This window comes from Carcharodon carcharias, chromosome 6 (assembly GCF_017639515.1).
Source record: "Carcharodon carcharias isolate sCarCar2 chromosome 6, sCarCar2.pri, whole genome shotgun sequence".
In the NCBI taxonomy this organism is placed as follows: domain Eukaryota; kingdom Metazoa; phylum Chordata; class Chondrichthyes; order Lamniformes; family Lamnidae; genus Carcharodon; species Carcharodon carcharias.
Genome location: NC_054472.1, coordinates 154,554,104 through 154,581,309, shown reverse-complemented (window position 1 = coordinate 154,581,309; position 27,206 = coordinate 154,554,104). Strand labels below are relative to the sequence as shown.

Sequence of the window (27,206 nt, the reverse complement as noted above, 5' to 3'; positions counted from 1 at the left end):
GGTGGGCCAATTAAGACCCGCCCTGCATGGATCGCAAGCGGCAGTGCTCAGCGCTATCTGTACAGGCGGGGGGAGGAAGAAGAGCGGGCCTGGAACATAGTTCGCGCATGCACACGAAAGAGAGCTTCAATCTCCCTGAGGCGTGGAGCTGCCTCAGGGAGGTTGAAGAGCTTTGTAAAAAAATTATTAAAGACAGTAAGCAATTTTTAAAAACATGTCCCCTCATGTTAGTCTGCCACATGAGCTGGGACATGTTTTTAATTCAGAAATAAAAGTTTTCAGTTAATGTTTATTTGCTTTAGGAAACCTCATCCCGTTCGTGGATGAGGTTTCCTAAAAAATGTAAAGGCTGCTTGGGATTTTCGTCTTCCCGCCAATGTAAGGTTGGACAGGCAGCGTTAATTTGATTTAATTTAGCTCGTTAATGGCCTTAATAGGCCTTTCAATCATCGGCGGGTGTGCAGCCGACTCTGGCGCGCACCCACCAAGCAAAATATTGCGTGAGTGCGCGATGATGTCAGGAGGCATGTCACATTATGTCATTGTGCGTCGTATTACGCTCGGGTATGTCAGGCACATGCCCGCACACCAACCGTAAAACTCTGCCCCATGTCCAATCAGAATGCTAACGGTTTTTTGAAAGGGAAATGCAAAATGATTCCTTACCTTCTGGAGAAAAGAATGGTACAAAAGAAAAACATTCAGGGAAAAGATCTTGAAAAATAAATCAGAGTCTGCAACTGTTGGATGTTACATGCTGATCATGCCACATTTCCACAGCTAAGATAAACAACCATACAGGGGATTCATTACTGCTGTTCTTTGATGGCTGGGGAAGGCAGATTGTAATCTGTGTGGCTACAGACCAAAACACCAGATGATTGGGTCCTGCTCCCAATTTTTAAGCCATTAGCAATTTATACCAGCGTCCTTCCTGTAGATTGGTTCCAGATTTGTCAACAACAGAACTTGAAAAAGGACAATTAAACAGCTCATCTGGCACATACATTCTTCAGTATTTTTGACTGCCTAACATGTAGCCCTCAACCAACACAGATTATCTGCACACTGATCTCACTGCTGTTTGATGTGTATAAATTAGGTATAGTACAGTTTTGTCCCTACAACCACACTAACCCCCCTCTACTTCTCTCTCTCTCTCTGCCACCCCCCCCCCCCACCCCCCACCCACCCCCCCACCCCACCCACACACACACCTTAAACCAGCTTATATTTCAACTCTTTCTTGGACTCGAACTCAAGTTCTGTCGAAGGGTCATGAGGACTCGAAACGTCAACTCTTTTCTTCTCCACCGATGCTGCCAGACCTGCTGAGTTTTTCCAGGTAATTCTGTTTTTGTTTTACAGTACAGTGTTTGCTGGCATTACAACAGTGACTACACTTTGGATGTGAAGTACTATGGAACATGATAGAAGGTGCTGTGTGAAAGCTTGTTTTTTCATTATTTTCCTTCTTTACCAGGTTTTTTGAATGAAATATTTTGACTATCATAAAAATACTCTAGGAGGCCAGGAATGTAAGGGAGATGAATAAAGATATCAGAGGCCAGGTCAGGGAGAGAGGTTGACATTGTGTTGAATGGGTTGAGGGTAGGAAAGATTGGAGGCCATTTGTGATGGAGGAAGAGATTGAAGGCTGGGGCGAGGGATGTGATCTGAAGTAAGTGTGGCTGGGAGAGAGATCAGCAGCTAATGGGGAGAGAGAACAGAGGCTCCTGCAGAGGTGGGGTGGGATTGGTGACAGGGTGGGGAGTGCAGGGTGGAGAGATCAGATGATGGAGCAGGAGAGAGATCATAGGGAAAGGCTTGGTGGTAAGGCAGCGAAGTAGAAAAGATAAAATATATTCAAAATAGATTGACATAAAATACGTACAGAGGTGGGCTGAAAAAGCTCCAGGAGATAGCGTCTTTTTTCCTGCTGGGCATTTGCTGCACTTGAAGCTTTCTGTGGCTTCCTGATAAAATCCATGTGAACACAGAATACAGCTGCCACCCTGAGAAAAGCTGCCAGCTGGGCACACAACTATGAAAGGAAAGGACCACAATTATTCATCTGTTTTCAGAATAAAAACAAAAATGGAAATATTAAATTATTCACTGATGGTTATTTTGTACTCAAGGTCAAGGATGCCATTTTTCAAATATTTTGCTCAAAGGTCACATACACATCAAATGCCCCTCTACACTCTCTCACTGAGTGCTGACAGGTCAGGTATGATGTGGATTATATACAGAATAAACCTCCCTCTACACTCTCTCACTGAGTGCTATATACAGAATAAACCCCCCCTCTACACTCTCTCACTGAGTGCTATATACAGAATAAACCCCCCCTCCACACTCTCTCACTGAGTGCTATATGCAGAATAAACCTCCCTCCATACTCTCTCACTGAGTGCTGACAGGTCAGGTATGATGTGGATTATATACAGAATAAACCTCCCTCTACACTCTCTCACTGAGTGCTATATACAGAATAAACCCCCCCTCTACACTCTCTCACTGAGTGCTATATACAGAATAAACCCCCCCTCCACACTCTCTCACTGAGTGCTATATGCAGAATAAACCTCCCTCCATACTCTCTCACTGAGTGCTGACAGGTCAGGTATGATGTGGATTATATACAGAATAAACCTCCCTCTACATTCTCTCACTAAGTGCTGACAGGTCAGGTATGATGTGGATTATATACAGAATAAACCTCCCTCTACACTCTCTCACTGAGTGCTATATACAGAATAAACCCCCCCTCTACACTCTCTCACTGAGTGCTATATACAGAATAAACCCCCCCTCTACACTCTCTCACTGAGTGCTATATGCAGAATAAACCTCCCTCCATACTCTCTCACTGAGTGCTGACAGGTCAGGTATGATGTGGATTATATACAGAATAAACCTCCCTCTACAGTCTCTCACTGAGTGCTATATACAGAATAAACCCCCCCTCTACACTCTCTCACTGAGTGCTATATACAGAATAAACCCCCCCTCCACACTCTCTCACTGAGTGCTATATGCAGAATAAACCTCCCTCCATACTCTCTCACTGAGTGCTGACAGGTCAGGTATGATGTGGATTATATACAGAATAAACCTCCCTCTACACTCTCTCACTGAGTGCTATATACAGAATAAACCCCCCCTCTACACTCTCTCACTGAGTGCTATATACAGAATAAACCCCCCCTCTACACTCTCTCACTGAGTGCTATATGCAGAATAAACCTCCCTCCATACTCTCTCACTGAGTGCTGACAGGTCAGGTATGATGTGGATTATATACAGAATAAACCTCCCTCTACATTCTCTCACTAAGTGCTGACAGGTCAGGTATGATGTGGATTACATACAGAATAAACCTCCCTCTACACTCTCTCACTGAGTGCTGACAGGTCAGATATGATGTGGATTATATACAAAATAAACCTCCCTCCACACTCTCTCACTGAGTGCTGACAGGTGAGGTATGATGTGGATCACATACAGAATAAACCTCCCTCCACACTCTCTCACTGAGTGTTGACAGGTCAGGTACGATGTGGATTATATACAGAATAAACCTCCCTCTACACTCTCTTAGAGTGCTATATACAGAATAAACCCCCCTCTCCACTCGCTCACTGAGTGCTATATACAGAATAAACCTCCCTCTACACTCTCACTGAGTGCTGACAGGTCAGGTATGATGTGGATTACATACAGAATAAACCTCTCTCTACATTATCTCACTGGGCACACAAACTGGGTTTAATGCTAATTATATACTTTTATTTGTTCCTGGAATGATGGCATCACTGGCAAGGCCAGAATTTATACATAAAGGCACACGAACATATGAATTAGGAGCAGGAGTAGGCCACTCAGGCCTTCAAGCCTGCTCCGCTATTCAATAAAGTCAGGGCTGATCTAAGTGTAATCCCAACTCCACATTCCTGCCTGCACCTGACAACCTTTCACCCCCTTGCTTATCAAGAATCTATCTACTTCTGCCTTAAACATATTCAAATATTCTGCTTTCATTGCCCTTTGAGGAAGAGAGTTTCAAAGGCTCACAATACTCAGGGAAAATATTTCGCCTTATCCCTGTCCTAAATGGGTGATCCCTTATTTTTAAACAGTAATTCCTCAGCCAGAACCTTCGGGCCAGTGAGCGGGGCGCGTGTCACATGAGGGGATATGTCTTTAAATTTTTTTTTACCTTTATTAAAATTTTTAAAAATCAAAGTAATCTCCCTGAGGCAGCTCTGTGACCTCAGGGAGATTTCTGCGCTCTGAAAGAGTGCAGGCCCCGACTCGGCCTACCAAGACTCGGCTTCCGGGTGCGCATAATGCTGGGCGGGCTTTAATTGGCCCACCCATGTAAAATGGCAGCGCGCTGCCGATCGCGAGTGGTGAGCGGCTGCATGACCGCCAGCACCCGCTCCCGCTCAACCCCCTCCAACGGGGGGAGAATTCTCCCCCGAGTATAAATTCTCCTACTAGAGGAAGCAACCTCTCCACATCAATCCTGTCCAGACACCTAAGGATTTCATATGTTTCAATCAAGTCGCCTCTTACTCTTCTTAATTCCAGTGGTGACAAGCCTAGAATGTCCAACCTTTCCTCATAAGACAATCTGCCCAATCCAGGTATTAGCCTAGTAAACCTCTGAACTGCTTACAATGCAGTTACATCCTTCCTTAAATAATAAGTCCAATACTGTACACTGCACTCCAGATGTGGTCTCACCAAAGCCCAGAAGCATAACCTCCCTACTTTTGTATTCAGTTCACCTTGCAATAAATGATAACATTCTATTAGCTTTCCTAATTACTTGCTGCCCCTGCATATTAACCTTTTACAATTCGTGCACTAGGTCCATAGATCCTTCTGCACCTCAGAGCTCTGCAATCTCTCACCGCTTAGATAATATGCTTCTTTTTTATTTTTCCTTCCAAAATGGGCAATTTCACATTTTCCCACATTATACTCCATTTTCCAGGTCTTTTCCCACTCACTTAATCTATCCATAACCCTTTGTAGCCTCTTTGGGTGGAATTTTACGGCCTCTCCCACTGGTGGGATTTTCTGGTCCTGCTGAAGTCAATGAACTTTTGAATGGCTCGCCGCATTTTTTGACCACTCCCCCACTGTAACAGGACTGTAAAATTCCACCCTTGTGTCCTCTTCACTTCTTACTACTCTACCAATTCGTGTTGTCAGCAAATTTAGCAACCATACCTTCAGTCACTTCATTCAAATAGATGAGGCCCCAGCACTGATCCCTGTTGCGCAGCACTTGTTACATCTTGCCAACCAAAAAAAGACCCATTTATGCCCACCCTCTGATTCCTCTTAGCTAGCCAATCTAATATCAATGCCAATATGTTGCTCTCACGTCATGAGCTTTTATTTTTCGCAATAACCTTTTCTTAATTTTTAAAAACTTTTTTTCATTGACGGAAAGTGGGCATCGCTGGCTAGGCCAGCATTTATTGCCCAACCCTAGTTGCCCTTAATAAGGTGGCGGTGAGCTGCCTACTCAAACTGCTGCAGTCCCTGTGGTGTAGGTACACCCATAGTGCTGTTCGGGAGGGAGTTCCAAGATTGTAAACTAGCGACTGTGAAAGAATGGTTATTGGTTTCCAAGTCAGAATGGTGAGTGGCTTGGAGGGGAACTTCCAGGTGGCGGTGTTCCCACGTATCTGCTGCCCTTATCCTTCTAGATGGTAGTGGTTGTGGGTTTGGAAGGTGCTGTCTAAGGAGCCTTAGTAAGTTCTTGCAGTGCATCTTGTAGATGGTACACACTGCTGCTACTGTACATCGGTGGTCGAGGGAGTGAATATTTGTGATACTGGTGCCAATCAAGTGGGCTGCTTTGTCCTGGATGGTGTCAAGCTTCTTGAATGTTGTTGGAGCTGCCCTCATCCAGGCAAGTGGAGAGTATTCCATCACACTCCTGACTTGTGCCTTGTAGATGGTGGACAGGCTTTGGGGAGTCAGGAGGTGAGTTAGTCATCGCAAGGTTCCTGGCCTCTGAGCTGCTTTTGTAGCCACAGTATTTATATGGCTAGTCCAGTTCATATTCTGGTCAATGGTAACCCCCAGGATGTTGATAGTGGGGGATTCAGTGATGACGATGTCATTGAATGTCAAGGTGTGATGGTTAGATTCTCTCTTGTTGGAGGTGGTCATTGCCTGGCACTTATGTGTCGCATATGTTACTTGTTACTTGTCAGCCCAAGCCTGAATATTGTCCAGGTCTTGCCGAATTTGGACATGAACTGCTTCAGTATCTGAGGAGTCATGAATGGTGCTGAGCATTATGCAATCAGCAAACATCCTCACTCTGACCTTATGATTGAAGGAAGGTCATTGATGAAGCAGCTGAAGATGGTTGGCCCTAGAACACTAGGGCCAACTATCTTCAACTGGGGCACTATCCTAAGGAATAGCTAGGACACTACCCTTAGGAGCTCCTGCAGTGATGTCCTGGAGCTGAGATGACTGATCTCCAACAACCACAACCATCTTCCTTTATGCTAAGTATGATTCCAACCAAGAGAGAGTTTTCCCCCTGATTCACATTGACTCCAGTTTTGCTAGGGTTCACTGATGCCACACTCGGTCAAATGCTGCCTTAATTTTTTTTATTATTATTCGTTCATGGGATGTGGTGCCACTGGCTAGGCCAGCATTTATTGCCCATCCCTAGTTGCCCTTGTTCAGAGAGAAGTTAAGAATCAACCACGTTGCTGTGGGTGTGGAGTCACATGTAGGCCACACCAGGTAAGGACAGCAGATTTCCTTCCCTAAAGGACATTAGCGAACCAGATGGGTTTTTACAACAATCGGCAAGGGTTTTGTGGTTATAAAATTCCAAATTTTTATCAAATTCAAATTCCACCATCTGCCGTGGTGGTATTCGAAGTCGCGTCCCCAGAGCATTACCCTGGGTCTCTGAAATACTAGTCCAGTGACAATACCACTATGCCACTCCCTCCCCCCAATGTCAAGGGCTGTCACTCTCACCTCACCTCTAGAGTTCAGCTCTTTTGTCCATGTTTGAACCAAGGCTGCAATGAGGTCAGGAGCTGAGTGACCTTGGTGGAACCCAAACTGAGCGTCAGTGAGCAGGTTACTGCTAAGCAAGTGCTGTTATTGCTAAGCCACTGCATCTTATTGACATATCCCATAATCTAATTTGCCTGTTCACTTTAGCTGGCTTTCATGCACTCATAATTGCCCTTATTTAAGTTTAAAATATGAATCTTGGAACCACTCTTTTCTCCCTTAATCATATTATGATCACTGCTACTAGAGGCACCTTCACTGTGAGGTCATCAGTTAATACCATCTCATTGCACAATACCAGGCCTAGAATAGCCTGCTGTCTGGTTGGTGCCAGAACATTCTGTTCTATGAAGCTATCCTGAAAATATTCTATGAACTCCTCATCTAGGGTATCTTTGCCCATCTGATTTTTGCAGTCTATATGCAAATTAAAATCCCCCATTATCTCTTCTTTTATAGCCCATCCTACTGTATGCTTACTGATAGGGGGCCTGTACATCACTCCCACAAGTGACTTCTTGCCTTTATTATTTCTCATCTCTACCCAAACTGTTTCCACGTCCTGGTTTCCTGAACTTACATCATCCTTGTCTAATGTGCTAATACCATCATAATTAACAGAGCTACCCTCCACTTTTTCTTAGCTTTCTGTCCTTCCTAAATGTCAAATACCCTTGAACATTCAGGTCCCAATCTATGTCATCCTGCAGCCAAGTCTCTGTAATGGCTATCAGATCGTACTTATTTATTTCTATTTGCACTCTCAGTTCATCTGTTTTGTTTCGAATGCTACAGAGCCTTTATTTTTGCCCTTTTATTATTTTTGCAACCGCTAGCCTTATCTTCTGATTTACTCTTAGATTTGTGCTCCCTGTACTCTCTGTCCCTTCTGGTCATGAGCTATTTATCATTTCTACAGTAATACTTTTCTCTCTTGACTTTTCTCTACTCTTTGAGTTTCCACATCTTCCCAAATTTGATCCTTTGCTTACACAATTTAGTTTAAAGCCCTCTCTACTTCCCTAGTTATGCGGCTTGCTAGAACACTGGCCCCAGCATGGTTCAGGCATAGACAGTCCCAGTGATACAGCCTCTATTTTTCGCAGTACTGATGCTAGTGTGCTAAGAACTGGAACCCACTTCTCCCACACCAATCTTAGAACCACATTTTCAAGAACATAAGAACATAAGGACTAGGAGCAGGAGTAGGCAATTCAGCCCCTCAAGCCTGCCCCGCCATTCAATACGATCATGGCTGATCTCATTTCGGTCTCAACTACAATTTCCTGCCTCTCCCCATAACCTTTCAACCCATTACTAATTAAAAATTTGTCTATCTCCTCTTTAAATTTATTCAGCATCCTGGCATCCACTGCACTCTGAGGTAGTGAATTCCACAGATTCCCGACCCTTTGAGAAAAATAATTCCACCTCATCTCTGATTTAAATCCCCTTAGCCTAAAACCATGGCCTCTCATTCTAGAATGCCCCGGAAGGGGAAACATCCCCTCCACGACTACTTTGTCTATCCCCTTTAGCGTCTTATATATCTCAATTAGATCTCCTTTCATCCTTCTAAACTCTAGCGAGTATAGGCCTAAACTGCTCAATCTCTCCTCATAAGACAAGCCCCGCATTTCTGGAATCAATCTAGTGAACCTCCTCTCAACCGCCTCCAATGCAACTACATCCTTCCTGAAGTAAGGGGACCAAAACTGTGCACAGTACTCCAGGTGCGGTCTCACCAAGGCCTTGTACAGTTGCAACAACACTTTCCTATTTTTATACTCTATTCCTTTAGCAATAAATGCCAAAATTCCATTTGCCTTCCTTATTACATGCTGTACCGGCTTACTAGCTTTCAGCAATTCATGCACGAGGACACCCGGATCCCTCTGCACTTAAGCATTCTGAAGTTTCTCTCCATTTAAATAATAAGTCGCCTTTTTATTCTTCTGACCAAAATGGATAACCTCACACTTATCCACGTTAAACTCCACCTGTCAAATTTTGGCCCATTCACCTAAGCCTGTCCATATTCATTTGTAAATTTCTTCATTGCAACTTACTTTCCCACCTATTTTGGTGTCATCTGAAAATTTAGCTATAGTACTTTCTATCCCTGAATCCAAGTCATTAATATCGATTGTAAATAGTTGGGGCCCAAAGACTGAACCCTGTGGCACCCCACGAGTTACAGCTTGCCATTCAGAAAAAGACCCATTCATCTCTCTAATTTTATGTACCCTACGCCAATTTGCACGTGGCTCAGGTAATCCAGAGATTATTACCTTTGAAATTCTGCTTTTTAATTTCGTGCCTAGCTCCTCATACTCTCTGCTGTGCAGAACCTCTTTCCTAGTTCTACCTATGTCGCTGCTACCTACATGGACCGCAACAACTGGATACTCCCACTCCCTTCCCTAATTGCCCTTGAACTGAGTGGCTTGTTCCACCATTTCAGAGGACAGTTAAGAGTCAACCACATTGCTGTGCATCTGGAACCACATGTAGGCCAAACTAGGAAAGGACAACAAATTTCCTTTCCTTGAACCAGATCAGTTTTTACGACAATCGATGATGCTTTCTTGGTCACCATTACTGACGATAGCTTTCAAGTCCAAATTTATTAACTGAATTTAAGTTCCAGTGGCTGCCATGTTGTTATTAGAATCCATGTTCCCCAAAGCATTAGCCTGGGCCTCTGGGTTCTGAGTCCAGTGACATTACCACCACACAACTGCCTCCCGTGATACAATAGGCTATGCGCTTCTGAGTTGAGCTGAGGTTAATTGTTGGGTAGAAGAAATTTCTTTCTGGATCTGGTTCTCCCCGATCTGGGAGCTCCTAACATTGGAAGCTTGGAATTGCATGTGTGTAAGAAAAACAATAATTTCTTTCCCCCTCCCAATCCCCTTTGGAGTGCCTGCAATAATATTAAATCATTGGAGTCTGTAAACAGAAGGTGCATAGGCTTTGCAAAGGAGGCATTTTTGTGTTAATTTATTTCTGCTAAAGTTGAGCCTTGCCAGTGAACATTTTTCCCATTTGGACCTTCAGCTTTAGCAGCAAGATCAGTTATAAGAGCAATTAAAGTAAGTTCCAACTTAAGAAGAGCATCCTGTACTGAATCAGTGCGGCATGTCTCTCACACCAACCATCCGTCAGCCAACATAATGAAAATTAGTTCTAATTCAGGGGTAGTTTTGTTTTTTAGAACTGGCTGAATTTGTCCAGACTGCTTTAATTCTATCTTGAGCCAAAAAAAGTGATATCAAGGAGCCTGGAATTGTTTATTCTGGAGAGGAGGAGACTGTCGGGCAAGAAGAGATAATATTGAAGTTTGCAAGGTTCTTAAGGAAAGAGACAAACTGAATCTTGATAAGAAAGAAAGAAAAACTTTTAATTGTATAACAGCTCTCATAAACAATGAAGTACTCTATAAAGTACAGACACTGTTGTAATGTAAGAAACATATGGCAGCTAACATGTGCACAGCAAGGTCCCACAATCAACAACAAAACAATTACCATTCTGTTGTAAGTGCTGGTTAAGGGTTAAGTGTTGGCTAGAATGCCAGGGAAAATCCCTGCTCTTTCAATACTACAATGGGATCTTTTACATCGAGATGAAAGGAAAAATGTTCACCTCCAATAGTGCTAACCTGCATTGCCAGCCTTGATAGGGCAGAATTTTTTGCCTGTTGGCTGGGCGGAGTGGGAGCGGCTTTGGGCAGGCGGGCGCGGACTGGACCGCTGCCTGCAATAGGGTCCGCACCGCCATTTTCCATGCGCGGGTCAATTAAGGCCTGCCCAGCGAGAATCGTGGCTCCCGAGGACAGCGGGAGTGGGCAGGCGGCAGTGGGACTGCAATGACCACCGGATCCAATGGCGACCCTGTGGCTCGTTTTAAAAAGTTGCTGCAGCCTTTCAAAAGCTGAGAATCATGGCCAGTGGAAGGGCTCCCTAGAGTGCTGCTGGTGAGCAGCCAGACAAGAGGGTAGGGGAGTGGGGCACTGTGCCCCATGTTTTTCAGATGATTGCCTTGCTGCCCTCCTTGAGGAGGTGATAGCACAGCGGGAGTTCCTCGTACCCCAGGGTGGGAGGAGGAGACCTTTCCACATGACCAAAAGTGCCTGCAAGGAGGTGGCGGAGGGAGTGAGCTCCCGCAATGTGGTGCAACGCACGTGGATCCAGTGTCGCAAGCGCTTCAATGATTTGTTGCGCTCAGGAAGGGTGAGTATCATGTTGGCATTGGGCATTTAACCCAGCAGGTTTCCCCCCGATGCCCCCCCCCACCCTCCCAAGTCTGAGTGCAGTGACTGCATTGAATCGTTGATGGCATGTATCCTTCGCTGGGTGGGCAAGCAGATATTGCCCATGTTGAGGTCACCCTGAGGGTGGCATAGAGCTGGGTTATGCACCCTCAGCATGTGGTACACTGAGAACTACATTACTGTTTGGGGGCAACCTGGAGGAGCTGCACCTAGGCGCAGTGCTGGAACTCCAGGACATGTCAAAGTCAGGGTGATGACATGCTGGGAAGGAAGCTTCAAGGTGGTGTAGCACCGATTGATCTGTTGCCCTCTGTGCTCCATGTGCTTGTGCCTCCTTGCTATGGAGGGTTAGACCATGCGGTGCCTAAGGTGAGGTAGGCAGCATTTGACCAAGGGGATGGGAGGAATGGGGATAGGCCGAGCATCTTTGTATGAGTGTTCGGCAGCAGCGGGGTAAGAAGACACTGGAGCCCTGCAATGTCCCACTCTGGTTGGGGTGGGCCATGTGTGAAGAGAATCCAGGTACAAGTAGCACTAATCAATGCTCTTCTCTCCTATTCAGGAGAAGAATGCACATAATGTCGCTGAGCGGGTGAGGACTGGCGGAAAGCCAGCACAGCTGGCGATTGTCATCCACTTCGAGCAGGAGGCCCTAAATTTGGAGGTGGTCCAGGTCCACTGGTGTCAGTGAAGCTGGGGTGCCACGGGCAGGTATGTTTGCCCAGCAGTGAGGTCACCATTGTTCTCCCAATAGCCATGGCAGTGCTGAATGTTCAGTGATTGAAGTTTGCAACATGGTTTGACCATTGCTTATGGAAGGATGAGCACATAATGATTCAGGGGACAGGGATGCACATTGACATTGTCTCCAGGTTAACTGAACAAATGTCCTTGTTCTTCCTTTCAGCATCAGCGGAGCAGGGCCAGGAGGAGGAGCAGCAGAGGCCCCCTCTCACACTTGAGGGCCCTGAAGTCTCATCAGCATCACATCATCTCTGCCAGGCAGGCACTTGTGCAGATACGAGCACCTTGGTGTGAATTAGAACATCGGCTAGTGACCCAGGGCACAGCGGTGAGGACACTTCACAGTCACTGGGTGAGACAGAAAGTGCCCATGGCTCCAGCAGTCAGAGGACTGCAGGGGACAAGGCACATGCTCAGTCGGTGCCTGATTATGTACCTCTGGAGTCGTCCGCGATGCAGCAAGGGAATAAAATGCAACCGGGTGTGAGGGACCAAATGGTGGAGATACACGAGGATAAGCTTGGCTTGGTCTCCATGGTGGAGGAGTCCATCGCCAAGGCAATGAGTCTCATGTCCGAGCCCAATGCATCCTACATGGAGAGAGTGGCGACTCTCGTGGAGAGGCTCCTCCAGGAAACCAATCAGGGCATCCTGGGAATGTATTCAGTCCAGCAAGCCCTCACATCAGCATTGACCTCAACTGGTCAGTGCCAGTGTGGGAGATAGTGTGGGTACCAAGTTTCCCAGCTCGGTGCCCATCCATCCATAGTGAGCAGGGAGGTCCGAAGCGACCTCACGTCGGCGCAGCAGCTGCCTGTCGTCTCTGCGGGCTCCTCTCAGGGCGCTTCGGATGAGGGCAGCAGCTCCTCTGCCCCTCTGCCAGTGACCGTTATATCCAATGAAGCTGTGACAACTGGGGAAATGCCAGCTGTGGAACTGGCAGCTCCCTCCCAGGCGGGGCCAGCACAGGCTCCACAGGCCAGAGGACGACCGCCAAGGTCATCGAGGCCAACAGGACAGCAGAGTCAGCAGGCTGTCTCACATGCCAATCCCAGCGAGGGGGCAGCACCAAGATGTAGCACCTGAAAATGTAAACATAAGGCACCTTAGGCACAGCATGGGTTTATCACTGCTGTTTTTGTGTTGGCCCGCAATGAGGTCTTTATGAGTTGGTGTGATTTTTAACACCTTTGTCATTATGTTTTCTTAAGTTCCTTTGGTTGTAATATTAAATTCAGACATGTGACCATGGCTGAGGGTGCCTCTTTTCTTCTGCAGATGGATGGTTTCCAAAAATGATATGAGTCTTTTGTGGACATTCAGCTTTATTAACAAGGCCCTAAGTTAATGTTCCTAACCAGTAAGATTTTGCACTTAGGCATCGAGATTGGAGCCTGCAGCCCAGGCTTGTCCTCAAGGTCCATATGTGGTGTACTGGCTGAAGGTTCATTGGATTAAAGCCTCCCGGGTGTCCCTGCCTCTCTGGAATATGTCTGGGTCAGCGTCTACCCCCTCAGCGTTTTCCTCTGCATGCTCACCCTCAGACCCACTGCTGGACTCATTGTGTGCAGCAACAGCCACTGCGTCGAAATCTTCATCGTCCACTGCATCCCCCCTTTCTAGCACAAGATGGTGGAGAGTGCAGCATGCAACCACTATCACTGAAACACGATCTGGGGGTACTTGAATGCGCCCCCTGAGCGGTCCGTGCATCTGAAGCGTCATCTTGAGAAGACTAATTGCTCCCTCCACCATAGCCTTTGTGGAAGCATGGTTCCTATTGTACTGCTGCTCAGCTTCTGTTCTTGGATGGCAGAGAGACGTCATGAGCCACCTTCTGAGGGGATAGCCCTTGTCACCCAGCAGCCATCCATCAAGCCGGCCTGGAGCACTGAAGAGCCCGGCACCTGGGAGTGTCTGAGTACATGAGCGTCGTGGGAGCTGCCTGGGTACCTTGCACAGACTTGTAGAATCTGCATCCTGCAGTCACACAGTATCTGCACGTTCATGGAGTGGAAGCCCTTCCTGTTGATGAAGGAACTGGGCTCATCCGCTGGCACCTTGATGGCCACATGTGTACACTCTATTGCACCCTGGATGCGGGGGAAGCCAGCAATGGCCGCGAAGCCTCTGGCTCGCTTTGTCTGACTTGCCTGGTCACAGCAGAAGTGGATGAAGGTCAATGCCCATCTGAACTGAGCGTCTGTCACCTGCTTGGCACAAGTGTGGACAGTTGATTGGGAGATACTGCAAAGATCACCCACCGACTCCTGGAAGGAGCCAGAGGCACAGAAGTTGAGGACAGCTGTGACCTTTAGAGCCACTGGCATGGGGTGTCCATCCACACAGTTCACAGAGATCTCAAGTCCAATCATCTGATAGATATAGTTGACTGTCTCCCTTGAGAGATGGAGCCTCCTTCGGCACTGCACCTCAGTTATATTGAGGGAGCTGCTTTGCCGCCTGTATACCATGGCGGCAGGATAGTGGCGCCTTCTGTTGCCTCTTCTGCCTTGGACTACCTCTTGGCCCTGCATCCCTTGTGTCTATCCTCTCCTCCCAAAGGTGGCCTCCCTGGAGGCTGAATGTGCACTCCTGGCCTCCTCCCCTTCTAGCCCTCCATTCCTCCTCAGAGGAGATGCCACCAGTGGACAGTTCAGCTCCCATTCCCAGGCTAAGAGAAGGCTTCTTGAAACCTGCAGGCCCAAAAGAGATTCCTCATTGCAAAGCGCTGATCTAAAGGTTGTGAGCCCAGACCAAGCAGCTGGTATGTGTTTTGAAGTCTTGCAAATCACACAGGCAAGTATCAGTAACTTTGCAAATTAAATATTTGACTGAGCACACTCGCGACCCCACTGAAGCTTCTTATCCTGCCCGTGGATGAGGTTTATACAAATGTGCCCTACCCGCCTGCCCATTGCACCTTTACACCAACCTGAAGATTGCACAGGCGCCGAAAAATCACCGTCGATTGGCGCCTCAAGGGCCTTGAGTGGCCTGTTAATTAATGGCATCGGAGCTCATCGCGCGCCCATCCAACGAAATATTGCAATGACACGCGGTGACATTGGGACACTCGCCCGACATCACCGCGCATCATTTTACATGCGTGCGTACAGGGCCCACCCCCGCATGCCAACGGGAAAATCCTACGTGTTCAAGTCTCCAGATTCAGGCTTCAACACATACACCAGGATTTTCCCCTTGGCGATTTGGGGGCGGGACCCAGTCGCCGAGGGGAAAATGATGCAGGATGACATCGGTAGGAACCCCCGACGTCATCCCGGTCCCTCTAAATTTTTAGGAAGGTGGGCAGACAGCGAAATCAGCTGTCCACCCGCCGACCTGTCATTGGCCAATTGAGGCCATTAACAGGCTAGTTAAAGCGATTAAAGGCCTGCCCATTCAAGCTTAAGGCTGGCGGGCAGGCCAGGAGCCCCAGCGGGCTGCAGATTATTCATGAAACTTCATCCACTGGCGGGATGAAATTTCATGTCCGAATTTTTAAAAATTAATAAGTTTATGTGGTCTTTATTAACATGTCCCATCTCGTGTGACATTGTCACATGAGGGGGACATGTTAAAAATTTTTTAATTTTTGTATTTTTACAGTTTTTCAGACTGTCACTGGTCTCCCTGAGACAGGACTTTGTCTCAGGGAGAACGTGCAAAAGAGTGCACTTTAACGGTTGGGGATTCCCTAACCTCCCCCCCACCCCCGCAACTGTTGGGCAGGCCGCTGGGCGGGCCTTAATTGGCTCGCTCACTCAAAATGGCGGCGGGCCCCGTTTCCGTGGCAGAGGTTGGCTGCCCACCCGCCGCCAAGCCGGTGGGGGCCCACCCACCATCCGAGGGGAAGATTCTGCCGATAATCTTCTGACTCAAACACAAGAATGCTACCAGTGAGCTAAGGCTCATAATGTGTTCAACAATGCCGTAACTATAGAACAGGGGAATATAGGTTGAAGATTGAAAGAAGCAAGGTGCACTAGTAGCTACAAAATGTCAGCTCAGATCCTTTATGGATCTTCAGGGTTACATGCAAATCACCTCCTGCCTCTGAAAAGATTTCTTCTTTTTTAAGATAGAATATGGAGTCCTTCTGCTTTTGCACAACAACTGAAGGCCTTACAGCTATTGCAGTCCACTTAACTTTGCCACTTATAAGGGGCATGTTTGCATCAGATAAACATCTGGTCTGTGTTCATGGCATAAACCTGCAAATGGTATGGGACTCAAATAGCTTTAGGTGGAGGTCACTGAAACAGATTTCGTCCCAGTTGTGCTTGGGAGGTTTACTGAACCTGCTTGCACTGAACCCTACAGTGTGCAATTTTTGGGAAGATTTGGATAGATATTTGAGGGAGGGAGTTGTTGAATATCATTAATTTATGGATGCAGACAGACAGAGTGCAGGTGCTCTCTCTCAGTCACGCACTTTCTTATATCCCTATTCCTGCATAGCTGGGGCTGAAAAGGGACTCAGACTAGAACTAAAAATTAAAGATGTGTGGACAGGTCAATATATTTGATTGACTTGGGGGATCAGGGCTGTTTTATGGCGAACTTTCTCTCAGATGCAAAACAATAACATGGCTAATTGCACCGGACCTCTCAAAGGACCAAATGGTCAAATGGCCATTTTGCATTCCCTGATTTCATTTGCCGTTCCACCAAGCTCCACACATTTGGCAAAGTGAAGAGATTTTGTCCATCGGATTAGGCTGGAATTGAACACAAGGTGGAAGAAAAATGCATAAGAGTTCATGTGTCACTGGAGAATTAAGGTCTCATCCATTGTTTCCACTATGTTTCATTCCCATGCTTTCCTTTCGTATAGATGTAAAGGATCCCATGGCAGTATTCAAAGAGCAGAGACTTCTTCATTTGAAAATTCTTTACCTACGCAGAGATTCAGTTGCTGCAAGGAATTACTTAAAAGGCATTAACACTTACCGCACCCACCAGCATTGTGACCACCTTTCTGAGTATCTGGAATCCTTGTGTAGCCATCACTGCATCCAAAATGAACAGAGGGTGAAAAGTCATGGCTTTGGTCTGTGGGAAAATCGGTGAAAACGTCTGCTGGAAACTGCTTGGAATCCAGAGTGAAGTGGTAGTTTCCGCTGTTAATCAGCTCAGTGAAACGTTCAATCAGTCCCTCCCCCAACAGAGTATTTTCTGCAGATTTAAAAGAAAGTGAAATTGTCAATATTTCCAAGAGTCTTTGCTGTTATCACCTTACAGTGCAGACAGAGAGACCTATCCAATTAGCCCCCTGTTCGTTCCCCATAACCTTGCACATTTTTCCTTCTCCAGTGTATATCCAATTTCCTTTTAAAAGTTAAAAATGGAATCAGTTCCCATCCATTCCAGAATGTAACAACTCCGGGACCACAGTAGAGTGTTTACCACTTATTGCAAGGCAAATATTTAGATTCACTGATTATCATCAGGAACAACAAATAATACATTTAATCGAGGAGATTGAAATCTTTGATTGAAACCCGATGTCTTTTAATGCCTGTTTTGTTAGTTTGCTTTAAAATTCTGTTGCCTTGCTGCAAGAGGTGATCAAAATGAAATGCTGATGTAGTGCAGCCTCCTAAAGTAAATGTACCAACTGATAGTTTGGTCAATAAGTGCAGAGGACAGAGATTTAAGATAATTGGCAAAAGAACCAGAGGGAAGACAGTTAGAGATATAAAAAGATTTTTTTTATGTATGTAGCAAATTATGATGATTTTGAATACACTGCCTGAAAGGGTGTTAGGAGCAGATTAAATAGTAACTTTCGAAAGGGAATCAGATTACATACCTGAAATGAAAACATTGTTATTGGGAAAGAGCACGAGTGGGAAAAACTGGCTAACTCAAAGAACCAGCACGCTCATGGGGCGGAATTTCATGGTCGTGATGGGGGCGGGGCCGGAAAATGCAGCGAGCCATTTAAAAGCCCATTGACTTCAACAGGACCGGAAGATCCTGCTGGCGAGAGGGGCTGTAAAATCCCGCCCACGGCCCCCTTCCGTGCTGTAAGATCCTATGATGCGGACCGAGTCATGCAGACAAGGGAGACCCCAGTTAATAAAGCAGTAGGGATGCTCAGGATAGAAATAAGGAAATGTTACCTATTACAGATGGTTTTCTATTGTTCCTGTTGGTAAGCGCCCATGTATTGACATTCACCGGGGTTAGGAATAGGCTCAGACAGAAAATTCTGATAACACTGATTGTCTAGGGTAACACATGAAGAAAATACAACAGCATGGCTGAGCACTTGCAAAACAGGAGGGGCAGAATTTTATGTAACTGACAGGGGTCCAGCCCATCAAATGCAGAACAGCTGGGAAAACAGTGTCGCTTCTGAACAGCGAGGCTCAGGGTCATATCATGGAGATGCAGGGGGAAAATTTAACTTCTCCTATGGCATCCTTTGTGAGCTGAACCCTTCAGGACCACACTGTCACTGGACACAGATGCTGATGGGATAGGGAGGCAGCTGCACCTCAAAGGTGCTGAGAGCACACAGAGAGGATGACGGAACTCTGTGCCGCCGGCCCAAGACATTCTGGCAGCAATGATAAGCCCCATCGACATGCAGGCATAACTGATGTGACCAGTGACAGTGAAGGCACATCACCAGCGTGCTGGGAAGATTACACAAAGCACAGGGAAGAGGCCCTGGACTGAGACACCTGCCTTTGTTTTGTGCAAGGACCAAGCTTTCACATCTGATTGACACAAACACTATTTACCAGAATAAGGAGCCATAGGCAAGGAGACATTCTTGGGAGTTTAGAAACAAAGTGAACATTATGTATAAGTGATTAACAGCCATGCCCAGTCTGTGCAACCACATCTTCTTAATCTCACTAACCCTGCCACTATGCCTTGGTGCTCCCACTATATCCACAGCGGAGATGGAGGCAGCCTGTTGACTTCTGCATCCTGTCTGTGATGACATTGACAGGCATCGTCTGGAGGGCTGAGACCTGGAGGGCCCCGGCCTTCTTTTGGTCTCCTGCTAGGTGGCAGTAGCACCCTCCTTGGCCTGTGGAGCTGGAGCTGGAGCTTGAGTTGCTGGGGTCACAGAAAGAGGGGATTTGGATGGGCCAGACACTCCTGGAGTAACCTGGAAGAATGGCCCCAAGGTGTGCACCTGCTGATCGTCCTTCCTATGGCTGCCTGAGGGCCCCTGACTAACTCCTTGAGGAGAAGGGGAAGCTGTCCCGCACCCCTCTTATGTTGACATTGTTGGACGCCAACAAAGGCATTAGCGATGGAGTTCAGACCATGCAACAGTGCCGTACCAATGTCCTTGAGCAAGGTCTCCCTGGCGGCCGCCATCCTACCAGTGTTGACCTCAGTGCGTTGGCATGCCAGTGCTATCACCTCAGCCTGAAGGCGGACATACTCCTCTATTGTGCCTTTCAATCTGTGGAGTGCAGCGGACATCCCTTCCTGATGTTCCTGAGCTTGCCTTTGCAGCTACAGCAATTGAGACATGACCGAGTCCAGAGTCTCCTTAACTGACTCAGATTCAGCAGATTTCTGGCCTCCAGCAGCCCTCCGAGTGATGGAAACCTGGGAAGTCCCTGCCTCCACCTGCTGTGGATCAGACAGTGTGATGTGCTCACCAGTATGCGACCCCGAGGCTACTCTAGAATCATGTCCCATTGAGTCATGTGTCTCTGCGCTGGTGCTGGGTGTGGCTGAATGCTGTGACTGGTCTTCAATGAAGGATACAGCAGATTCCTCTTCTGAGGTGTCTTCAAGGCTTGAGTTGAGGACATGGGTCATGGATTCCCTTGACTGCTTCCCAGACGTGCCTGCGGGAGCAAGGAGAGATATTTAGCGCATGGCAATGGCCTGTGAAATAGGACACATCACTCAGAGCATGGTTGCCTGATGGATGTTGCAGTGCTGGATTCTCACTCGGTAAAGCATCACCAACCTCCCCGCCAGCCGAGGAACGGTCCAAATCTTCAACAGCCAGCTGTATGACTCTATCTTCAAAGTCTATGAGGATCTTGATGTCAGGCATTCCTCCACCAGTCTGCGACCTCTCCCTCTTGTGGGCCAGCTTGTTCTGAATGAATACAGATGGAGAAAGTGTAAGCAGGATGCTTGCCAGGCCAGATGATAAGTTTGCCTAGCATGTTAGGGTAGTAAGTGGTGCCATGGACAAGATCCACAGAGCAGATGAAGGTGTGTGTGAGAATGAATGGTGCTGCCTTGGCAATGAGTGAGATCCCTGTGGATGTGTTTGTGAGTGTGTGAGTTGAGAGTGATGAGAAGAGTGACTAACCCTGGCAAAATGGAAGGGATCATTCATCCTCTTTCAGCACTGGGTGGCTGTCCTCTTTTGCAGGGCATTGGCACAGACTTCCATTGCCACCGCCTCCCAAGCTGATTGGTGATGTTGCTGCCCGTCCTGCAGCCAGAGCAGGAGTAGAGAACATCACGGCGGGTCTCCACAGTATCCAAAAGTCATTCCAAGAATGTGTCACCGAATCGGGGGGGCTGCAGTCTTTTTGCCTTTTGGGACCATGTCTTCTGTGCTGCAGTCCTGGGCTGGAAGCACTGAGAGGTGTGCGCACAGTTGCATTTTAAATATGGTGCCTGGCATGAGGAAGCGGTGAGGTGACAGTATGACAGACAAATCGGAGGCTGCACTCCATCAAAACGGTGCTTTTCATGGGAATGCATGATTGATGAAGAGGGATTGGGAGGATACAGAGTGAAAAGCCGCCATTGCAGCCAGTGGGTAAAACATTCTTTTTCCCGCCAGCTGCTGCATTTAGTGCAAACCTGGGATGATTCCGCCCCCAATCTTTGTTTAGCTGTACAGAAAACCTTTAAAGCTGATTTGATTTTAGTGTTTTTCATTTCCTGGTTGGCTGTCTGTGAGGATTCTTTAATGTGGCTCTGCTTGGACAAGTTGATGACATCACTAAGATAAAGGCAAAATACTGCGCTCTGAAGAAGAATCATATGGACTCAAAATGTTAACTCGGTTTTTCTCTCCACAAATGCTGTCACACTTGCTGAGTTTTTCCAGAATTTTTTGTTTTTGTTGTTGATGACATCACGGCAGCTCCACATTGGGAATCCCCATTAAACAATGTTACATCAATTCCATGACAATAAGAGAAGTTCTCACCATAAAGATTACTAGCTCCCTCAACAAAACTTTCTTTGTGGTTATTGGCAAGGGCCCTTGTTTCATCATTGACTGCAAAATCCAGATCCTTAACTTATTTCACAATGCAGGTCCTCAGAAACACTTTCTATCAACATCTCCAGATATGAGACCCCAAACAATTAGTGGTTTCTGCAAGTACGTAAATATATTTCTCTTTCACTGATTGTTTTCATAATAATTGTTTGATAATTTGAGGGGTCTTAACACCGAGGAATAAAACACTTTTCTCATCTTGAGATTCTAATGGCACCATTGGGTACTTCCAGGCTAGGTGCAGCATGGGTGAGTTGCAGAATGAAACTCAAACATTCTCTCATAATTTATATCTAAGATGAATAAGGTCTAGGACAAAACTCCTTCTATTCTACCCCATAAAGTGCTGCTAGTCTGGTACAGAATAAATGAGAAGTAGAATAAAGCTTGCTCTGAAGAAGAGTCATAAGGACTCAAAACGTCAACTCTGTTTCTCTCCACAGATGCTGTCAGACCTGCTGAGTTTTTCTAGATTTTTCCAGATTTTGTTTCAGGTTTCCAGCACCTGCAGTATTTTGCTTTTATCATTCAATCCAGGCCTGATACAGCATTGGTGAGATGCAGAGCAAAATTACATCCAATTTCCCAGCAGCATGTCTTTGGCTCTAACTCTTGTCTCTACATGACATGTTCATCCTGTGCAGACTGTCAGTTTGGTAGCAATGAGTAGCCATACCCGCAGGAACATAGATTGTGGTTGTGCAAGAGGCTTGGCACATTGTTAAAGTCTGATTCTACAAAAATAGTTTGGAAGTCCTCTGCTTCTATCTTAGGCATTTATCACTGTACCTTATCAGTGGTTTGAGATCCTGAAACTTATTATCTAACCGCATTGTAAGAGGAGCTTCACAACTTTACTGCAGTGTTTCAAGAAGAATGTCTATCACTATCATTTCAAGGGAAACTGGGGATGGGCAATAAATGCTGGCCTTGCAAGTGGTGCTCATATCCCAAGAAAAATGTCTGTTTCTACATAAATGCCTAAGTTTCATCCCTCTGAATCTTGAAACAAACAGTAATTTATTTTATTCTGCTGAAAGCACAAAAAGACTTTAAAATGTGCACATGACCAATGTCTGTCTCTAAATTGGGTAGACAGTCTTCAACTAGTTTTATCTGATTGCTCAATAGCTAGCTTCCTGACAGTTGTCAAGAAATTGGCAGTTAATTGTCAGGGAGCCAGCTACACTGTAAGCAGAGGCTGGCATTAAACAACAAAACAGCCAATAATTCATTCTGAAAATTCAGCTACATGTTTTTTATTTAGCTTTTCAAACTAATCCAATAAAATAAATTGCAATATATGTCACCCAAAGCTTTCCTCAGTCAATTATTTCCAGTGCTTTACTCAGCCTTAGGCGCTAACTTGAGAAATTAGAGAAACTAACTGTTCCTCTTTACTGGAGATGAGGACAACTGAACTGCTGATCCCTTTGTTGACTCTGTCCTAGACAGCATTCTTTGTAAACCAATGGCTGTAAACCTTTCAGCAACTGTATTTGCTTGATGTTCCACCCACCACCTTGAATAGCCAATGGACATTTTGTAAGAAAGTTAAGATTTAGAAGATCATGTGGTCGCACACAGGAGCAGTCAGCATGGAATTAACTTATCATGGAACAGTCTCAAAGGGGCGAATGACCTGCCTACTTTCTAAGACTGTTACCCCCAGCATTGTAAATGACTAAGAGGGCATTGGCTTCTCATACTTATACTGGAGATAAAAGTGGAGGGAGAAAGAGGAGTTTAATGGGGTACTTGATAGTGAAGATAAGAAACCAGAGCTTTCTTTGTTCTCCAGGGTTATCCTGGGGTAGTGACTGCCTTCAGCAGAGGAGGGTGAGGACCAATTGCACTTGATATGGTCAGATCTGGTGATGGAAACCAGAACCTAGTATGGCCCTTGGACTTGACAACACAAAGATAGAGACAGACCAAACGCTATCGAAGAATCATGACACATGGAAGGCCAAATCCAAGACATTTAACAACTTGAAAGTGCAATTGCAAGAGTTTTCTTCCTGGGGCAGATTTAGAAAGGTTACAGTGGTTAGGAATACAAGGAAGTGGTTGGAACTGACCTTGTCTTGTTTTCTTTCACTCATTCATGAGATGTGGGCATCGCTGCCAAGGCCAGTATTTGTTGCTATTGCTCATTGCCCACGACCAGGTGGTAATGAGTCACATTCTTGAACTGCTGCTGTCCATGTGATATTAGATAGTTAGCATTTGATCCAGTAACAATGAAAGAACAGTGATATATGCCCAAGCCAGGATAGTGTGTGACTTGGAGGGAAACCTGCAGGTGGTGGTGCCCTGTTCCTTCTAGGTACTAGAGGTCGCAGGTTTGGAAGGTGCTGTCGAGGGAGCCTTGATGAGTTGCTACAGCGTATTTTTTTGATGGGAGACACTGCTGCTACTGTGCGCCGATGGTGGAGGGAGTGAATATCCAAGGTGGTGGGTGGTTTGGCCCTGGATGGTGTTGAGCTTCTTACATGCGGCTGTGCCTTCACTCATCCAGTTGTGAGAGCAACTGTCATTAAATCCAATTTGTATTTGGGGGGCTGCCCCTAACTAAAGCAGACAATTAACTGAAGATGAAACAGGACATGTAAGCGTCAAAAGGAAACTGACTCCCATTTTCTCAGGGAACAAAATACAAACTGAGGTTTGGAAACCAAAACATCTGGCAAACTGAACCTGTTTAGAATGTATAAAAGGACACAGATACAGTAAGAGCAGGAGCAGTTGATAAGTCCACAGGTACAGCATAGACAAACTGAAGAAGACTGAAGAAGGCAGAGTCCAGATCCAGAAACTGAGAGTAACTTGCTGTAGCTGTTTCTGTTACTTGAAGATAATATTGATGGATGCACACCATCCAGGCTGATTGAGTAGGCTCTGTAGACATGTCCGCTTGTGGTGAAGACCATGCCCTTGGAACTTGGGTTGGTTGTGTGTTGCTTTCAGCTGGGGATCAGAGTAGCTCCTAGAAGGTGAGGAGCTGAAATTCCTCATGAGGAAGAGAGAGAATGAAGGACCTTGTGACTGATTGTGATTTTTCTTTTTTTTTTCTTTTCCACTTTCTTTTCTCAAAGGGTTGTGAATCTGTGGAACTCACTATCTCAGAGAGCAGTGGATGCCAGGACGCTGAATAAATTTAAGGAGGAGATAGACAGATTTTTAATTAGTAATGGATTGAAAGGTTATGGGGAGAGGGCGGGAAATTGGAGTTGAGGACGAAATGAGATCAGCCATGATCATAATGAATGGCAGGGCAGGCTCAAGGGGCTGAATTGCCTACTCCAGCTCCTAGCTCTTATGTTCTTATGTTCTTATCTGTGATCACCAAAATATGAGTGGACTGCTGAGCCAATTTGTAAGATCTGTCTTTGTTGTGTCTGCAATTAAATGTGCAATTTAATGTTTATATTTGGCCACAATTTGCCTGTTAATTCATGTTTAACTCATGTTCATTCTGGATGTTAGCCTGTAGGATATATAGGCTGGAATTTTCTGCCCCCGTTGGCGTTGGGCATCATGGTGGGCGTGAGCAGACAATATGATGAAAAGGCCAAAAATTGGTTTTACGGCATTATGAAACCAATTTGTGATCGTCCGTTCCACCCGTCAATGGCGGGCCGCGTTTCCCACTGCCAGACGTCAGGAACATCATTTTAATACATTTGCATCTAATTAAAAGCCCTGCTCACCAGAATCAACCCCCCCCACCCCCCACCCAACCACACACACACTAGATCGTCTAGGCACTTCAGCTTGATTGCACACCGACATGTTTCACAGCTGTACGAAGGCGATGTGCGCTTGGTGACCTGCACGTCACATGGGACTTCGAGGTTTGTTTGCCTATCTTTCTTCAGACAGCACTGGCGGTCATTAGCGCCAGGCTTTGCAGGCAATGCCACGTCACTTTTAGTGGGGGCTCACAGGTAGGTCTCTACCTACCAGACCAGCCATAAGGTGGGGGTGGCTTTTCAATGGTTGCAGGGCTCGAGCTTGCTTGGGGAAGGGGGCAAAGTAGCCTCAGGCAAGGGAAGAGGCTGCAGGGCGAGAGCTGTACTGGGTAAGGGCATCACAGGGTATGTGCAGGGACACATGTTGATTTGTGCAAGTATCCTCAAGCTGGTGAGGGTTGAGGAGGCAGTCTCCAGAGGAGATGAGGCCAGTTGGAGATGTAAGGGTGTGTGTGAGAGAGTGAGTGGTGATGTCCCCTGAGCTGACAGTGAGTGGGATTTCATTGAATGTGTGATGGCAAGTTTAGAATGATAAGATGGTTGCCTTACTCTGGCGACAGATCATTAATCTGTTTTCTGCACTGGATGGCTGACCTCGTGTGTGCACTGTTGGCACTGACCACCTCTGCCACCACCTCCCAAGACAGAGTGATGAGAGTGATGAGCCTCCTGCAGCCAGAGCGGGGTTGGAGGACATTGCGACGAGCCTCCACAGTATCCAGAAGACGTTCTAGGGATGCATCACTGAATCAGGGAGCTGCACTCTTCTTGGCTTTTGGGGCTTTGTCTTCACCAGAGTAGACCTGGCTCTAAGCATTGAGAAGTGTCCGGGCAGCTACAGTTTAAATATGGTGCACTGGGTGAGGAAGTGGCAAAGTAACGGCGAGCAAATCAGAGGCTGCCTGTCTGCCGGATGGCATGTTTCCTGTGGCTGCACAATTAATGAGGCGGGAATGGGATAATACAGCACGAAAAGTTGCCATTCCGACTGGAAGGTAAAATATCCTTTTTCCTGCTTGCTATTGCACTTTTCCACTTACTTTGCTAATATTTGCTTTGTCAAATCTTGTAAGTTAAAAATTGTTCTGTTTTGAACAGTGGAATCTTCCGGTTTCATTCTTTTAGTACATAACTGGGATTTTGTATTTCTTCATTTAAAAACAAGCTACTGGTCTCTACCGAGATCCCAACACAGTGGAAAGGCTTTGAGAAGTCAGAAGGTCAGTTACTCAGCGCAGAATACCCAGCTTCTGATTTCATCTTGCAGCCATTGTATTTATGTAACTCATCCAGCTAAAGCTCTTGGTTAATGATGACAGTAATACCATTGAATGTCAAGAGGTGATAGTTAGACTCTCTTTTATTGGAGATGGTCATTGCCTGACATGAATATTACTCACCATTGATCAGCTGATTTCTGGGTGTTATGTAGATCTTGCTGCATGCGCTGCTTCATTAGAAGAGGAACTGCGAATGGAATTGTGCACTGTGTCACCAGTACATATCCCTACTTCTGACTTTGTGAACGTAAGTATGACTATGGAGTCAAAAAGACCTAAATTAGATGGTAAAGTCAATGTGGTGGCCATGAGTATTGAACATGGGTCTATTCGAAGAGAGAGATTTCTGGAGGACAAGGTGAGATTGAAATGAAAGAATAGAGGACAAGTTGAATTGGAATGGAGAGTGAATTCACTGAAGATGAAGAATCACTTAGTATAAAGGTTCAGCGAGGTAAGGAGGGAGGATACCTTGGTGAGAACTCAGGTTGGAGTCTGGGGAGAAGGAACACTTCAAAGAAGATGTGAAAGATGTGGAAAAAGGTGAGATGTTTATAAGAGGAGAAGATACCAGAAGTGTAGGGAGTGAGAAAAGGTGCGTTTGGCTGCTAAAGGCCAGTTTTGGCAGGGTTGGAGGTGGAAAGTGCAGCCTGGCAGGGAGTCTTCAGTAAGAGGCAAGAGGGTGAATTTTCCCTCCCAAGTCGGGAGTGCAGAGTTGGGAAAAGTCCCAATTCTGCAAACCTGACTTGGAAGGGAGAGACCCAGATCTTTGGATTTTCATTCTGGGGGAGAGCAGATGTTAACGTGATTCAGGCTCACCAATCCCAGAA

At 46.2% G+C, this 27,206-nt stretch overlaps 1 protein-coding gene across 1 annotated transcript in view; it reads right to left on the bottom strand.

Moving 5' to 3' along the window:
* Positions 1-27,206, bottom strand: part of tg (thyroglobulin) — a 463,025-nt gene that overhangs the window by 348,181 nt on the left and 87,638 nt on the right. The window contains exons 20-21 of the mRNA XM_041189302.1: positions 17,057-17,281; positions 1,895-2,044 (exon numbers count right to left, since the gene is read on the bottom strand). Of these exons, the coding sequence (XP_041045236.1) occupies positions 1,895-2,044; positions 17,057-17,281 (375 nt within the window). The remainder of the gene's footprint in view (positions 1-1,894; positions 2,045-17,056; positions 17,282-27,206) is intronic.